At 38.6% G+C, this 18,496-nt stretch overlaps 1 protein-coding gene across 1 annotated transcript in view; it reads right to left on the bottom strand.

The window, feature by feature from the left end:
- LOC135713003 (uncharacterized) overlaps positions 1-18,496 on the bottom strand; it is a 46,051-nt gene that overhangs the window by 13,921 nt on the left and 13,634 nt on the right. Inside the window, exons 3-4 of the mRNA XM_065236089.1 lie at positions 2,575-3,024; positions 1,451-2,510 (exon numbers count right to left, since the gene is read on the bottom strand). Of these exons, the coding sequence (XP_065092161.1) occupies positions 1,451-2,510; positions 2,575-3,024 (1,510 nt within the window). The remainder of the gene's footprint in view (positions 1-1,450; positions 2,511-2,574; positions 3,025-18,496) is intronic.

The following is an 18,496-nucleotide window of genomic DNA, read 5'->3' as shown; positions in this document are numbered from 1 at the left end:
ACTTGAAACACAATCTATGCCGTGTGGAGAAAAAGTACGAAGTTTCATTGAAAAAAATGACACGGTTACAGAATGATGCAGACATCGCTAAAGAGGGCACTCGTTTCTCCGCGGCTTTGTTGATCATTGATGATAAGAAATGTCGCTACTATACCAGTCTAAGCTGTTGACGAGTATTCAAACGTTTATTTGATGCGCTGCAACAAGATCTACCAGAGTTTCACGAATTTCCGAAGGATCAGTTACTTATTATGGTATTGCGGAAATTGAGGCTAAACGAGGCATTCTGTAGTCTGGGCTACATTTATCAATATTCTCAGACCACGATTTCTGAGCGATTCTATGCAACTATAAATGCTAAGTATCCTTTTATGAAGCAGTTGGTGCGTTTCCCTCCACCGAATGTTTTGAAGAAGCATACGCCACTTACATTTAAAAAAAGGTACGAAGACAATGTAACAGTGATCATCGACTTCTTTGAAGTGGATATGATCCTCACCTGATCCAAAAGCCATGGCAGCAAACGCGAACGTTTATTACTTTTATAAACGTCATAAAACAGTCAAAGTACTCATAGGGATTAGTCCTTCCGGAGGTATAATATTCGTATCCCCCACTTTCGGAGGTAGAATATCTGACAAACAGATTGTGCGATTGTCGGGCATTTTAGATAATTTGCAAGAAGGAGACTTCATTTTAGCCGATCGAGGTTTTTTGATAGCAAATCTTCTACTAACGGTGAATGCCAGCGTTGCATATCCTGCATTCAAGAAGAAAACCCGTCAACTGGAGCCAATGGATGCCATTCATTCTAAGGAGCTGTCATCACTTCGAATCCACGTTGAGCGTCTCTTGGCGTTCTTCGACAAATTTTTTTGATTCTTTCGGATACGCTTCCAATATCCATGCTGGAACGATGGAATAACGGAATGCTCGCTGTTGATCAAATTTGGGTCATTGCAGCGGCATTAGTAAATCTGTGTCCTAGTGTAGTTACATGATGATTAAACTTCAAAAATAATAAAAGAATGTTTTTCATTTTTTTTTTCGAGAAAGTCAAAATACGTTTAGTTGCAGGTGGGTATTCACATACTACGATGACAGAATTTGAGGAGGGGGGAAGGGTAAAGAGAGTGGGTGAGTGTTCACGATCCATTTAAGTAATAAAATTTTGAAAACTCAGATTTTGGAGAACTTGGAAGAAAAAACTTCTTGGTGTCTTTGGGAAAGTTGTTGAGCAGATAGTTGACCACCCTTCAGCAAAATTTAGTTTCCAGTGGGCACCAGTTTGTCTTATATTATGACTATTCGGAAGTATTTTTCGGAATTTTTTTGGAACAAGTTTTATTGAATAAAAACGAACAACAACAAAAAAAAGTTTAATAATCAATTGTTGCAATGTGGAATAATCAATTTTTTCCTTCATCCTCTTACACTGTTATCTTCTTACCCAGAAGTTCCGGAATGATAACATGTTTGAAAAAAATTGTCGCCTTGTCTTTACAGTAATTCCAAAAAACATTGTTTCTCTTAACCTCAAATATGAGTGTCTGATTTGGAGTCCAGATGTAAAAATACCCGAAAGATGCTTGGGCCACATGGACTTGCATCAGAGCCTGGTAATAATATTTATACCTAGTGTTTAGGCAGATATTTTGATTTTCATCCTTCAATATATATGGATCGTTTAGATTAAGCAACACATCTAACGTATCTGTGTTGCTTCTAGCAGAGTAAGGACATTTGACCTCCACTGTTATTGACCCATGGCAAGAGCAACGAAAAACAGCATCTGGAGATGCTCCCAAGTGTGGATTATCTGGTGATATTATCAATCCCGTCTTATGCTTTGTTAAGTTTTGGTGCACTTCTGAAACTGATAAAAAAAGCTTATCAACTGCACTTCCTTCATGCCTAAGACCATATTTCACAGATGGTGAAGAAAAACTCATCTGCTCCGGATAGCACACTCTTTTAACAAGCGATAAAGATGGTTTAACTAGAGAAGTATTACAAACATCCTTCAAAACGGACGCGGTGATACGACCGCTTCGAACCGAATTCCACCACTTGCACTTGCTTTGCTCAACGGTGAGCTTTTCAATATCGGCAATCACTTCTGGATCCCGGGGCAATCGCTTAAAAATTCTTACAGCCATTTTCCGCAGCTCATCGAGACTTTTGGTTTGGTTGGCACTGTTGAATAGTTGTTGCAAAAAGAAGTCTTGTATAGTTTGTTGCACACAATCATCCTCCTTGCATGGCAAACATTTGAAATCGATAGACGCATCGCCACAGAACTGCGACATGGCAGCTACTTCACAGCCATCTTCCTGAATCAGAAGCAACAAGTCTCGGCACCGCGAATCGAATGAAACTTCGGATTGCTGAACGGAATTATCTCGAGCTATTTTCCGCCCGAAGTTGATTTCAGACAACTTTTTATGAAGGTCCTCGGTGATGGCACTCGGTGGCTTCTTCCAATAAGCCGGAAGATCCGTGACGGATAGCTGGAAAAATAACAGTATAATAATAATAATGAATTTAATTTTATGTAAACACAATGGGAATCACCTTCTTCTCAAAAACGGCTACACGGATTCCATCGAGGGCAACTAGCGTTGCACCTATGTGGCTACAAGCTTCCATGATTCCGATGGCACACGTACAGTGGGCCGCTAGTATGGTGCCTTCCTCGTTAATTATAATCCACGGCTGCAACGGTTTCTCCTCCAGCGCAAACGAGTGGTGCACAAATCCGTGAACAACCTGAACATTTTGAACTTTTGCTCCTGCTACATTTTTTACCCAGCCATTCTTAAAGTAAAGGATTGTGTCCATGGCCTTCGAACAATCCTTCGGGTTACCGGAAAAAGGACATGGATCCAGCACCAAAAACTGGTAGATTTTCGCGAATGTCACATTCAACGGAATGTTTTTTTGTGTAACCTTTATACTGTAGGGATCAAGTCCATGGCAAAACCCTTTCTTTTGTTGATATCGATCCGTGGCTTCAGTTGAATCCTATAAATAATTAGAAATAATCAGCATAATGTTTCAATATCCATAATTATAAATAAATTTGGCTGCATTTCTTACCATTTTTCATAACTGTTGACAGGAGTTTGTTTTGATTTGTTTCCTCACTAACACTAACTCCAGCATTCAGCGATATCACAACTACTTAAAAATGTAGCGCGCGGTCTCACGCACACTTTTGTGCATCTGGAGAACTCTATTCACAAACCTAAATCAAAATCGGGAAGAGGAGAATTTTCCCTACACTGTACACAAACATCATCCTCTGATCGAATGAAACCTCAGACCATTCAAAACAAAACACCGAAATCGCTTTTTCGAATGATAGCTGCAATCGGATGACGGTTGTTTTGAAATCAGATGATTTTCCTCTCGAATACAGGATGAAACTTGTTATGAGAAGGGATAGGGCCTTCAGTTGAAATGCGTAATGCTCTCTGAAGAATGACTGTCATACTAGGTAAATGGAAATAAATATGGTTTTGGTTCAGCCCCATAACGCAAATCATTCAAAACGATGATGTAAATAATTCTATCGAACGTCATTTGCTGATCTGAGCTGACAAACGAGGTGGAAGCATATGCATCGCTATCAGAGCTTTTACGAACAAAGGTAAAGGATTTAAAACCAATGTTTGGCTAATTCGTGGTGGAGGAGGTTTTCTCTACCACGAAAATTTTTTGTATCCATAATGGAATGGCTTATGATGGCTATTCAGTATGGAATTGTAGATAATCAAATTATAAATCTAATTAAAAGCATTTGCATGTCACACTATTCTTAAATGTTTGTACTCTAAGTGCCATATGTTTTATAGCTAATTTTCAAACGAAAATCATCCTGTATTTGGATGACAGTCATATGGATGTTCATCATCTGACGACGAATTCAACCATAAGAAAATCATCCGAAATTCGAATGCATATTGTTAAAGGGCTCGAGCAATGCAATAATCATTCGAAGTATTGCGGATGTTTTGGTTCAGTGTACCTGTTCCCTACCTTGTTCGTTTGCGTTGACGGACTTCGGTTCGAGACAGAATGGCTTTGCAAGGTTTGTTTACAAAATTTAGTTGAGGCCTTTGCAATTGTTGGTCTTAAATTATTGCACGGTGCATTATAAATACACATTTTCTTCACTTGAGCTTTCAACAATCAAAGCAACCATTGGTATCCATCAACAAAGAAATCTGCAAATCTTTACTTTGAATTCCGTAAGGAAACACAGTGTATTTCAATAAATCATCGCTAAAATTAAAAGCGAATTCGTTTATTATTAGATCTGCTTATTTTCTGACAAACGTCAGTTTGTTCGCTTGCTTTTAAAACCCAGCTCAGGTTGAGGTTCGCACTGACAAAAAATTTCGGTTTCGCACTGATTTTGTCGAAGGTCCAGCTGTTGGTTCCATGATGGTCCTTGCAATTTTTCGAAGCAATTCAAAAGATTTTTCGCTTCACTTTTCGCAAGAAACGTTACCATGTTGAAGAGTTATTTGTTTTGGCATTATTTAATTCTCGTGAGCTTGTCAATTGTGAGTTGTGTCAGTTTTGAGATTTATTAAGGATCGTACGCAATGGAGGTTCTAAATATGCATGTCAGTATAACAATTGATATCTTAAAACTTAAAACTTAAACTGCATCTTATCTAAGTATGTCTGAAATTATTAATTATTTTGTTGGACATTTGCTCTACAGTCTCAACATTCGCAAATTATAAGTATCTCGGTAGTACTGTACTAGGGGCAACTTCAAAACCATCTTCAGAACTTTGTTCTGAATCCTTTGAAGTGGTTTTTTTTTCCTGGTAGTGCAACAACTAGACCATATTGGCACAGCGCAAAGCATGGTCGGTCTAAAAACTTGTTTAAATATTAGAAGTTTATTCTTGAGGCAAAGTTTGGATCTCCTGTTTATGAGTCGATACAAACGTTTTACAATTTGGCTACATTTGGCTTGAATGCCCTTAATGTGATCTTTCAAAGTTAATTTTTGGTCTGGAACAATTGGGATATCGGGAAGGTCATTCTTGTGAAACCGCGTTGAATTTGGTGGCGAAGTGAAAAAATAACTTGGAGTGTAAAGATACGATTGTTGCTGTTTTTTGGATTTTAAACACGCTTTTGAAACAATTTCTAGGCCCTTATTGTTAAGATCAATCAAGCGCTTTGGAATTACGAGTGCTGCATATAAATGGTTTGAAAGCTATTTGTCTGACAGAACTAAACGGACTGTTTTTAATGATTCTGTTTCCAGTCCCGTGGGGAAAAACCTTGGAGTGCCCCAGGGAAGTGTATTAGGGCCCCTGTTATTTATTATGTACATTAATGACTTGCGACGTGTTTTATGATTTTGCGACATTAATCTTTTTGCAGATGATACTGTGTTATTCATTGCAGCTAAGGATTTAGATGATGCCGTTTTGCACTTGAATGAAGATTTGCGTTCGCTAAGTAGAATTGAATAGGGTTAACTACCCCATTTCCGGCCTATTAAGCACAACCCGCACTTAGTCTTTCTTAATCTAGCGCAGTTTAGCACCAAACGGAATGTTATTATAACTGATGGCTTCCAAATTTATTTACCTTTCCGTACGTACCGTAAGATTTGATAAAGAGAAACCAATTGATGAGATATTGTCAAAAGTCTAACACTGCTTCTTGACGCCAAACTCGGCCTACGGATTCTAAACTTGGCCTAACGCATTGAAACGCAATTGAAACGCCTATGAATTCACTTCGGCCTATCGGATGAAGATAAAACATGATTCGGTCGGAGCGCTTCTTTTGTTTTTTGGAATAATGGGTGCAAACCTTCATATCACGCGTTCTCATTGACTTCGTTCGGTAGCTTATTAACTAAAGTTTCGTACCAACCGCATAATTGACTTGTTAACTCTGAAATCATGGATTTATTTGAAGTTTTCTGCTCGATAGGCCCAAAATGGGCGATTAGGCCGAAGTAGTTCTCTACCCTACAAGTAAAACTAAATTTATGGTAATTTCGCAGAATCAAGTAAATGAGAACGTCTCTGTTGAAATTGATGATGAGACTTTTGATCGCGTTCGGGAGATTAAATATCTTGGCGTGATTATTGATGACACACTTAAGTGCAACTCACACATTGACAATGTCATCAAGAAAATTGCCAAGAAGTATGAAATTATATGTCGACTGAAAAATTATTTAGCTATTGCCAGTAAAATACAGCTATCCTCTTTCCTCATCTTGACTTTTGCCCTTCCATTTTATTTCTGGCCAATGCACACAAATATCGAGATTACAGCGCTTGCAGAATAAAATAATGCGTTTGATTTTGAGATGCATTAGATTCACTTCCTCAACTTTGATGCTAGACGCCTTACAATGGCTGTCGGTGAAGCAAAGAATTGTATATTTGACTATGGTGTTCATTTTTAAAGTAGTTAACGGTTTGCTGCCTCGATATTTGTGTGATCGAATTGAAAAAGGAAGTGGCTTTCATAGATATAATAATAGAAACGCGGTTGCAATAAGAACACCACATTTCTTGACTTGTGCTTCACAAAATTCATTATTTTATAAACGAATAAATGTTTTCAATTCGATGCCTAGACATATCAAATGTTTAGCAGCACTTACAGAATTTAAAAGACACTGCATTTCACACGTTAAAACTGTTTTTTGAACAGTTATCCAGTGATTTGTTTTTATGAATTGACAAATTATGTATCTTGACGAAGTTATCTCTAACGGATTATTTTGTATGGATAGCTGTCATAACGACTTTTTAATCGTTATTGTAGAGCTGCAAAAACTATTTCTGTTCGCCACGAGGGTGATGATGGATTTTTAGTATTTGATTTAATAGTAGTAGATTTAAAAAAAAAGTTTACAAAGGTTTGAGCCTCGCGCGCGTATTACGGATATAGAGGACTGAATTTAAAATTTGATAAAAAAAATGCAAATTTGAAGCTTATTTGGAAGATACCTTGATTTAGTAGTAAGTTTTCTGCCAAATGTTGGGGGTTCGTGAGCATTCCTGACATTGCTGAAAATTATGATAGCATCAGATGGCGGGGTTGCTAGTGTAATAGGATGCTTTGTTGATTGCTCATTAACTCTTGATTGCTTGTAATACTTATGTACACTTAGGTGGACAAAAAGAGATGGACGCCTGAGCTTTTCCACATTTTTATCACTGTGAAGCAACTGTAAACTCTAGAGGGAATTTATAACTGTAACTTAAACCAGTTCGATTTTGTTTGCTAACCTGGTTAAATGTTATATTTAATTATCTTAAAGATAAATCGTCCAGCTCAAACCTTTGTAGGGGTAAGATGTGGGACCATCATCATCATCATCTAGTTCCAAGATGTTTCACTTGACTTAACCAAGAAATTGGAGCTCCGTTCATAGTGACCAAGTGACTACTACTAGGTTTCTAAAAGGAAGCTCTAGGCTTATGTGGAAATATTATAAATTGAGTTAGGAGAAATCTCCCATTTTTGTAAATAAGAAGAGAAAATATCTAAACTTTTCTGTAGTCTGCTGCAAATACTACGACTTCTTCCTTTTGCAGAAATGCTTGTGTCATCGGCGAACAAAGATTGTTAAAATGTTATACAATATAGGCCCAAACATGCTACCCTGAGGAACTCCTGCTCTAACAGGTAATCGATCAGATTTGGAAATTTGAAAATTTACCTGCAGATTTCTATCAGTTAAATAATTTTGAACTAATTTCGTAATAATCATTCAGCATCGAAAGTTCGACTGCTTCGGTCTAGTGTTGCTTGAATTCCGTTTTCAGTACTAGTTTTTTTCCTTATTGAGGTTTTTTTAATCCGCTTTCATACTGAGTGGTGTTATAGTATACATCAGTGTAGTGAGCATCGCGGAATTGCAGTTGCCGCTCAATCGTTCGAGAAAGGAAGCAGTCATTTCCGGCTGAGTCCGGCTGATGAACTGTTCATCTTTAACCAACAAATTTCACGCCATCACGCCACTGCAACATCAAACCGCGACATCCATTGTTGATCCGCGGGTAATGAACTGCTTAAAATGCAAGCAACTTGGTCACACCGCTGACTTCTGCTCCAACAAACCGAGCTGCGATCAATGTTGTGAGCTGCATGCAGATGGTCCTTGCTGGGCTACACCAAAATGTGTTTACTGCAAAGAGTATCCTTGGGCATTCAAGTGACGAATCTCCCTACAAACAGCAGGGAGAAAAACTTAAGCGGTCTTTGCAAGCTCGCTCCAAGACGTCACTTGCAGAACTCTTAAAAAACACCGCTTCATCTTCCCAAACCACCCCAAAAAGCAAAAACACATACTCCATTTTGCCAGATGCTGATCAGGGCTCTGACTCAGAGGTTGGTGAAGGTAGTCCCTTTGTCTATAAAGGCAACACGATAAAGCGATTAAAAAAAAAACGTCATTCAAAATCCTCGTAAGACCTCTCGTATGGACTCTCAACCTACCTTGACAAATTTAAGAGGTAGCGGATATGTACCGAAACCCCCAAAACCGGAATTTAAATCTTGTAATTTTAACAAGGACTTTCCGCCACTTCTGGGATCATCTAAAGCCCCAGATATCCCAGTTTTTCAGTCAGAAGAACAGCTGAAAAATCAGCAAGAACATGCTCCCATGTTCACGTTCTCCGGAATTGTGGAGAGCATCTTCAATATATTCTCGTCTCTGACTCAACTAGGAACATTATTAATTTAGTGCTTCCATTTGTGAAAACTCTTTTGAAGCAACTAGCTTCTAGGTGGTCCTTTCTGGCATCGATCATATCCTTTGATGGATAATTTTCCGAATGAGGTCGGGGATATGATCTCTGTTCTTCAGTGGAACAGTAGAAATCTTATACCGAAATTTGACACATTCAAATTTTTAGTTCACAACTCACTTTGTGATGCATTTGCTCTTTGTGAAACATGGCTTTCTTTAGACACCGATCTCCCTTTCCACGATTTTAACATTATTCGCCTTGATCGAGCAGATTCGTATGGAGAGGTGCTTCTCGGGATTAATAAGCTCCATTCCTTTTATAGAATCGATCTGCCTTCCGTGGCAGGCATTGAAGTTGTCGCATGTCAGGTAAATATTCGAGGTAAAAGCCTCAGTATTACCTCAGTATATCTTCCTCCAAGAACTGCGATTTCTCGCCAAGGTTTCTCTGATATCTGCTCAGCTTTATCTGAGCCTCGGTTGATCTTAGGAGATTTTAACTCTCATGGGCTGGGGGGAACTGTACGATGACAACCGCTAAACCCTGATATACGACCTTTGTCATAACTTCAATATGACAATTGGCGATAATCATTGCTGGCAATTGAAAAAATTCGCTTGATAAGGGTACATCGTCGATGAGTGAAAGCACGGAGAGCTCTAGATCGCACTCGTTTCAGGTTGCGGAGAGTAGCGTTAGACCAAGGCGGTCTTGGAGGTAGGCACTTCGGTACTGAAGAACAAACACAGTCGCGCAAAAGGCTATTATAGCGAGCGGCTGCTGTATCGATATCAAGGTCATTCAACACGTTCCAGTTGATCCGAGACAAGGAATGCCTCAGCAAACGGAAATCGGTCTTCCGGAAATTGAGCCGAGTGGCAGTCGTGGTTTCATCAAAACGAATTTGAGATCCGTTCGCGATAGATATATCCAAAGCAGGGAGGAAATTGTCAAGAGGAACGATGACATCAGGCGCTTCAGCGACAACACAGTCCAGAAGTGCTCTTTCGCTAACAAAAACCAAGTCAAGAAAACGAGACTGGAAATTGGGAACAAGGTTTATCTGGCTCAGTCCATGAAAAGCCGTGCCGTCAACAAGCAAGCGGCTGGCAGGAGTAGTTGAAGATGCAATCGGATCTGGAAACGTATAACCCTGGCCTGAGGGTGACCAACTAAGCCCAGGCTGATTAAAATCACCAAGCAGAAGAAGCACATCCGTTATATCAGCCATGGACGATGTAAATTCTATAGCATCCAGATGAAGCTGCATTGTGCTGCAGTCATGTCGACGTTCAGGGGGAATATACACCGCTCCAATGAGGATGTTCCGCGAAGTGAGGCTGACCTTAACCCAAACCGCTTCAATTGTAGTAAATAGTTCGTTGGCGATTACGCAGGAGGCGAATGCGTTGGAAACAGCGATGAGGACACCACCACTGCGAGTACGAATGCTGTTGGATGAATTACGGTCTAATCTGTAGACAGTAAAAGAGCCACCAAACAGTTGCACTGAACTGATCATCCCATCGAGCCAAGTTTCCGTGAATACATAAACGTCATATTCCCCGTCAAGCGCAGCCAGATAAACATCGTCCAATTTAGTCATGAGCCCCCTGGTGTTCTGATAGTAGACTCGTAAACCGCTAGAGGGTTCGGTTGCGACCCGTGTCAATGGTAACTTGTCCAGGATCCGAACGAGAGAACGGTGAACTATCAGGCAGCGAAAAATCATCTGGCGTTGAAAGGCTCGAAGTGGTGGCCATAAGCGAAGATGAACTGAAACCAAGTGGCGGATCAACAGTTTTTTTTTCACATGGACGAGTTCATACTTGCTGTAAACGAGTGGTTGGAAGACCCCTTCACCAGGCCCGCACACAGGGCAGGGACGGCTGCAGGTCGCTGGCGGGAATGGCTCGACTGTGGCGGGGGGCTCGGGGGCTTCCATGATGCCAACGGCAGTGCGTCCCAGTAAACAAACAGAAGTTGATTCATCATAATGGTGTAAGTCGTCAATCTTCGGCAGGACTAGATCAGAGGATCTGGATGCTTCTTCCGGTGAATTTTCTGTGGAGCGTCTCGGCTTCTGGTATGGTGGGGCTGGTATACTGTTAATGTCATCTTCAGACCACAATTGTCGAGGAGCAGACATATACAATGGCACTATGGAATCCAAGAATTTTTCAGACAGAGCAGTTGTTGCTTGCTGATTGTACTTGCCTACAGTTGGAGTTTGGAAGACCCCCTCTCCTAACTCAAACGCAGGGCTGGGACGACTGTTGAACGCTGGAAGCATAGGCTCGACTGCGATTATAGGATCAGGGGCTTCCACAAGGCTAGTTGCAAGTGTGCGTTCGAGTGTCGAGTTGAATAAAGCAGGTTGTGCTTTTATCGGAAATGATCGGCTGTAGGCATAATACATTTTTAAGCGGTCACCGTTGTCGACACATTTTCTGTGATAATCGACTGCCTTTGCTTGCGACACTTGCAAAACAAGCTGTCAAATTACAGTACCCAACTAAAATGTCATATGACAGGCTCTGTCATACGACACTGCTGCCGAAGACCGTCGCGAATGTATGTATTATAGTTTTTCTCATAATAAGAGCTGCTGATGTTGTGCTTGTGTGAATTCTGAATATAGCAAGCAACGATGTCCTAGTGATACAGTCGGACTGACAGTCGCGCACGACAACGAAGCGAGTGTAGTAAAAAACGTCAACCGTTTTAACCCCTAGTAAAAACAATGAATAACGCCAAAATATAAAGTAATGCACGTTTCGACGTTGAATTTTACAAGCCTAAACTCATTGGAACATAAACTCATGCATAAGATTTGAGTTTTTGAGTTTTTCCGAACACTGTGCCTAAGAGCACCCGCACCAATGCATTGCTAAAGCTATTTTAGCACCCTCCACCATAACGCAGTAACCGCACTGGGGGTCACAATCTGCCGCTCGGTGAACAGCGGGTTGACAAATGTATAGTAGCGCGATAGCAACCGACCCAAGCGTTGCTATCTATGAAATGTTTGTTTTGTTTTGACGTAGACTACGTCTTACGGGAAGGTACTGGGGTAAATCGAAAATCTAAAATTGCGACCGTCACGAAAAGTTGTAATTTTTTGAACGCTAATAACTTTGTCATTTATAGATGAAATTAAAATCCAAATAAACCAATCGATGGGAAATAAGCTGTTACAATAAACGCTTTTCAATTTTTCATAAAAACTGTTTTAAAAATGTACTAATAAAAAGTGATAATTTTATCACTGTTTTCATGAAATAAACGTTCTCCCCAAACCCAGTCCTCATAATCAAGTACAATTTGGTTGCACATCGTGCTACTTGAATCAGAAAAGTTATAAAACAGCGCTGCTAATGTGTCTCAACTCATTTTCGCTTCGGACGGCGGGTAAGCAGGTAACAGCAGCAGCAGCAGTAGCAGCAGCAACAGCAGAAGCAGTAGGAAGGCGGTTCCTGTCAAGCGCGCAGAGTTCGAGTTTTGCACCTCGAACTTTGCGCGTCGTTCCCGTCGAGATCATTGGCTGCTGGTAGCGGCGTCGAGGCGACGCCGCAAGCGCTCCTTGCCTGAATGATAACTACAAATCTTGATTACTTTTCGGAACGACACATCAGCTTTTGTAAACAACACATTTTATCGTCGGTTTGGCATAACTAATAGCTCGCCCCACATACTAACACCGCTAACAGGTTGGGAAAATTTTCCCCTATTTGATAGTTGTACTAGCATGTGTGGGCGAGCTACCAGTTACGCCAAATCGACGATCAAATGCGTTGTTTACGAAAGCTGATACGTCCCTTCGAAAAAGTAATCGAGAAATACTTCTTGGGCTGTGTACCAATTGACACATTTCGTGCCAAATCGTATTCGGAGCTGGCAGCACCCTCTCAGATTTCAATGAAACTTTCTGGATGTGTGGACCTTGACTAAATATGCCACTTTGCATACTTAGTTTTTCCAAAATTTATCTAGACTAACATTTGAGAAGGGTCAAACTTTTTCTGCCGATTTTGTTCACAAAAATATTATGGAAAAATGACAACTCCTACAAAAATGTGTTGTATGGATGACTTTTAGGAAATTGTCCAAGTTATCAAAAAAAAAAAAAAAAAAAAAAAACTGAAAAAAAATTGATTTTTAAAATTTAAAGTTGATTTAAAAAAAAAATGGCCATGTTTGATTTGGATGAAACTTTGCCTCAAGATAGGTAATTATGTTTACTACCAACCGTCCATACATCGCGAGATGGGCACTTTTAAGAAAAAAATAGTTTTTCTTACAAAAACTTTTTCATGCCTGAACTGATTTTTTTTAACGTACCATTTTTACACAAAACTAAACCAGTGAAGCTCAAAATCATCTCAAAACCCAATGAAGCTCCATTTGTGATTCAATTTTGTCTAATCAGCAACTAATCACTTGGATTAATCAAGAATTCCATATGAAAAGGGCTTATATCATTAGAAAATAATATAATTGATTATATTGTCTACTACTGAGGCACAATCCGATACTCCTATAGGAACTTAGAATTCTTAGCTCAAATTATCCATAAAGAATTAGGTATGAATAAAATTTAAATTGAGATCTTCTTTCGAATAAACAAAGATTTTGGAAGTCAACGTATCGCATCATAATTCTATATGCCCTTCTGTTATTTATACCTAAACCATTAACATTATATACGTATCACTTCATTTTACCTATGAGCACTATAAAACTAAGATTGATTTCATACAAGCAGCAGTCAATCTGATAACGAAAGTTGTGAAGACAAGTTATAGTAAAATTATTATCATGGACCAAAGTAGTAATATTAAAGATTAAAAAAAATCTTATTATGGTTTTTTTAAGATTTCGTGCCTCTTGTGAACGCACATTCATTATTTTGCATAAGAAAACGGGAACGGGGTGTTTCTGTGGTGATTAAAAGGATTTTCCTACACAGATTACAGTTTTCTGTACCAAGCACTGAAATTATCAGACGGTACCTCTATTTATGCTTTTAGATTAGCTATGAAAGTCCCTCCTACTTGGAAAATTATGCTGGCGAGGCATAGCATATGGGGCGAGGCAAAGCAAGCCGTTCTATTGCATAGTTCTTCAAGTAGGAGGGACTTGCAATGTTTATCTCTTAGCATAAATAGAGGTACCGTCGAGATTTTTTCAGTGCTAGGTTCTGAAATTCGAGAGTGAGCGTTCAAAAGGGCCTACTTGTAATGTTCGATTCTCTTTATCGATTTTCTGTTTACATTGCTACAGCTAAGCGAAACAATTCAAGCTGAACATTGTATTAAGTCCTAAGTAACACTTAAAAGATTCTCTTCGTCGACTATCTCCTTGAATCCACTCGGCCCAGGTATTTTCAGCACACATAATCGATAAAAGAAGTTTAATTAATCACAAATTACTATCTAACAGCAACGGATGAGGATGCGCCTCCTTCTTAACAACAGTTTAGAGCTCGTACCACCTACGACATTGTGCAACCTGGTTTATGCTATGCTATGCTATGCTACATATCGATAAAAGAAGTTTTTATCTAGCATCTAATACGACAACCATAACAAGAAACGATTCTGTGCTCAAGTTATTAAGGCTGTGTTCCATTTGGTGAATTTTTACTCATACTTGACAGATGAAAAGTTTTCAAATGAACCTACTATTCCTGTAGACTTATTTCTGACAGACAAGGAATCAATTATTGGAAAGACGCTTTCTCGAAAATCGGCCGATCTAAAACAGAAGGATTTACGAACATCTTAATTTATGTTCGAAGTGTCAAATCTGAGTGAAAATTTTCCAAATGGAACACAACCTCAGTATTTTTTATTTGTTTTATCGGTAGATAAATGTGTACCGAGAACTTATTGGAGGGATTCATGGCTAATTGATATCATCTCGATCAACTTTGAAATGTTGCATAACATTGATGCAAAATTAATCATTTTGTCAAGCTTCTGCATTCATGTTCCATCAGATGTCACTGCTGTTGCTTGCGGTGACATCTATCGGAAACTACACACAATCTGTTTTGCTATAATTGTTCACAGAGGACACTGCAGTGCAAAACTTGTCTGGTACCTCTATATATGCATTTAGATTATTATTCGAAGTCACGAATAACCCAAGAGTGTTAAAGTGACTATAACAAAAAAAAAAAAATTATTCGAAGTCCCTCCTTTTTTACACATTCTGCACACAAAATAACTCACCCCTCACAGAATTTCCCGCCGAATTTTATGTATGGAGCGGGGCATAAATTATCTTTTGCGCAGAGTATGTAAAAAATGAGGGATTTCAAATGTTAAAGTAAATGCATATATAGAGGTACCAGACATGTTTTGTAGTGTCAGGTACTCTATTTTGTAATCTGTGAAAGGGAAATCACAAATCGAGTGTCAACAAAATACATGGCATGTTGAGTAATTGAGGTCGTGAGAGCAAATTTTCTCTCTCAAATTTGAATTTTTTGGCTCTCTGGGAACTGGTAGTAAAGCAGGTAAAACTGTATGAGGAAAAATCATTTTTAATTAATTGTAGCTTGTTTAACAATAATTTCCGGGGAAAAAACTGAACGACAAAGACCCTGATTAATTTCTTTAGGTTGTCGTTCACTTTTTTCACCTGAATATGCACCGAAAGCGAATTATTCCCACTTCTCTCAATTTTTATTTGTCACTTCCTACCAGCGGAACAGCGCCAACTCCAAAACTCCGGTTTTGTGTGTGCATTTATTTTTATCGTTTTGAAGCTGAATCGCTGAGCATCAATCTCATTACAACATACAAATTTCAAGAGTACAGATATCAGCTCTCACAAAACTTATAACAAAGAAACTGGAACTTCACGTTTGTTGCAGTCCAGTACACAAGGTGTTTCAATTTCATGAGTGATGTCACAACCATCCAAGATTTGTGTCCTAGAAATCTTGAAGTGATAGGGAATATCATCCATCACGACGGTCATTATTGGACGCTTCAATGAATCACCTGAAGAAAGCCTTACTCATATCTGATTATAATTTAGGAACCAAATGTAATAGAATATGTATTCGCATTTTGATAATGTCCTGAATTTAACCAAGTTTGACTAAGTAGGAAATCCAAAATATGTGCTTAGGACCGAACTCATAGGTTACTTCTGTTGTATTTTAAATCAATATCTAGAAAACATGCACGAGAATTTCACTACACAGCTTAACGCAGTCTACGTCAACCATGCGGTCGTGTCTTGTACACAACCCAACCATTTTTTTTTCATTTGTACATTGTGATATATGAATGATTTTGGATGTGGAACAAAAATGTGGACCCAAGGGACAGTAAAACATTCCTCTGGAAGAACCGCAACATCAATAAATGTGTAAAATTTGTAAAAAGGATCTAGATTTTTTTATCAACTTGTTGTTATGCTGCATGAATGAATTTTGATTTGAAACCAGTATGTGCGTGCACTCTGGTGGCCATGGACCTTCGAAAGATCCGGGACATCCGTAAAGGGGGCCGATTCATAGAAAAGATCCTAGAGCTCTGTATTTTATAAATCATTTATTGTTGCGACAGGAAAGGCAACGCACTGATTTTCGCAGCTATATTGACGTATGCTTCAAAACTGTAACAATTGTTTTAATTTAGTGAACGGTTAATTTTAGTAATACAATGCAAACTTACATTTCAGGGGCCCTATAGAATTAATCCTTTCTATTTACCGTCCAACTTCTAGGTTACGTTTTGGTCCTAAGTAGGTTTAAAATTAATTTAACGTTAAGGGTCTAATTTTAAGATTTCACTAAGCGTTCTTACCTTCACTAGGTTTAAGTATGTAAAGGAATGTAAATTTAAGCACTTAGGCAAATAATTCATTTGCAGAACAACTGATTTTTAGTAGACTATTGAAATAAACTCCACCTTGTCTATCTGTATTGTTTATCTTTTTACTATTCTACATTTGTTTACTCGTTCTCATCGTTGCCATCAGCTTGTCAGTCAACCGGTGGAACCGGTTGAGGGTAGGGTGACCAACTCGACGGTACCGGTGTTCACACTTATTTTGATACTACATTAATGAGTTTGGATCTGGGACCAGCGAACTCTGGTGGCCACAATCCGGTCTTTCGGGAGGTCCGGACCATGCGTAAAAGTGATCAATTCATAAAAAAAAGATTAAAGAGCTTCACGATTCACTTATTCTGAAGGTACATGTATGAATTAGGATCTAGGACTAGCATATGCAATCAGGTAGCGGTGTGGTTCTCTGGAAGATTTTGAAAATCCACAAAAGTAGACAATTCGCGTAAAAATTCTAGTTTTATTTGGACTTCCTTGAGGTTTTGAATCTTTCCTGAATTGTAATATTTTTTCTATTGTTCCGGAAATTTTAATCATACATAAGGGTAATGTAGGTAATGTCGGCCTACATGTCCCTAATTTGGGCCCATCGCTAAAACTCTGCTATTTATCAATTTTATCTAGATGAACGCGCCATTAGGAAGGTACTAATGGATATTTTTGGTCGCTTTTGGAAATTTAGTCGATTGCTGAATTTATGTATGGGCCCAAATTAGGGACATGTAGGCCGACATTACCTACATTTTCCCTTTATAAAATTTCCTGAAGACCTCGCATTGTTTTTGAAGCATAGCAAAATTCATGAAATTCTTGAAATATCCCATAATTCCTTTGATTTCCTTGAAATATCCTGCAATTTTTCTTAAATAAATGAAACTGATATGAAGATATCTCTTATCATCTACCAAGTTCCAAGAACTTCCCAAAAAAAATGAAATTACCTTAAAATCTATATACTTCAATGAAGGTCTCTAGACGTTCTTGAAGATTTCTGAACATTTTAAAAGATCGTCGCTGATCGTTCCTGCATTTTTTTTTGCAGTTCTTTAGACTGCATTGAAAACCATGGAACTCCATTAAAATAATCTCACATTTTCCTGATGCTCATGTTTCTGAAATTTAAATAAAGGTCTTGGTACTTTGATGAAGTTTCGGAAATTCCCTGAGCTTCTTGGAACTTCTTAAACATTCTTCAATTTCCTTGAAATTAGTTGAACTGTTCTTAGTTTCTCTGATCAGTCCTTCTGCTCTCGAAGCATTCCTGAAGTACTTGTACTAAGTACTAAATCATTCCTCAGACTCTCCTGAAGATCTCTATTGTTTCCTGAAGCTTACAGAACTTCCCTTATGTTCTCCTGATGATGTTCCTGGAATTGTTCAGAAATTAATGGAACTGCCCAGAAGATCTTTAAACTTCCCTTTAAACATAGATCTTCTGTGTAGCTTTCTTAATGTTTTTAAGTTCATTCCCTGAAGTTGTTTACTATCCTACAATTTTCGGAACTTCTTGATGGAATCCTCTATTTTACTGAAATAAATGGAACTGCCATAAAGTTCTAGAAACGAACCTAAGATTTTAGGAACGTCCCTCAAGTTCTCACAGTTTTCCTGATATTCATGGAACTGCCCTAACATTTTCAGAACTTACCCGAAGTTCACGTAACTTACTCATAGGTCATTAAGCTGAAATTTTCCTGAATTTAATGTAAGTAAATGAAGTAAATTGTCCTGAAATCTATTAGATTGCCTGGAGCTGTAGAAACTTACTCTTAAAGATCTTTTAACTTCCCCACATTTCTATCAATCAGAACTTCTTAAAGGTTTCAATTTTTTTCTGATGTTAATAGATCTACCCGTATTAAATTC

This window comes from Ochlerotatus camptorhynchus, unplaced genomic scaffold (genome assembly GCF_037179485.1).
Source record: "Ochlerotatus camptorhynchus isolate MF236.1 unplaced genomic scaffold, CSIRO-AGI_Acam_v1.1 ptg000529l, whole genome shotgun sequence".
In the NCBI taxonomy this organism is placed as follows: Eukaryota; Metazoa; Arthropoda; class Insecta; order Diptera; family Culicidae; genus Ochlerotatus; species Ochlerotatus camptorhynchus.
Note: the sequence above shows the minus strand (reverse complement) of the source record. Positions and strands in the feature narration are given on the sequence as shown.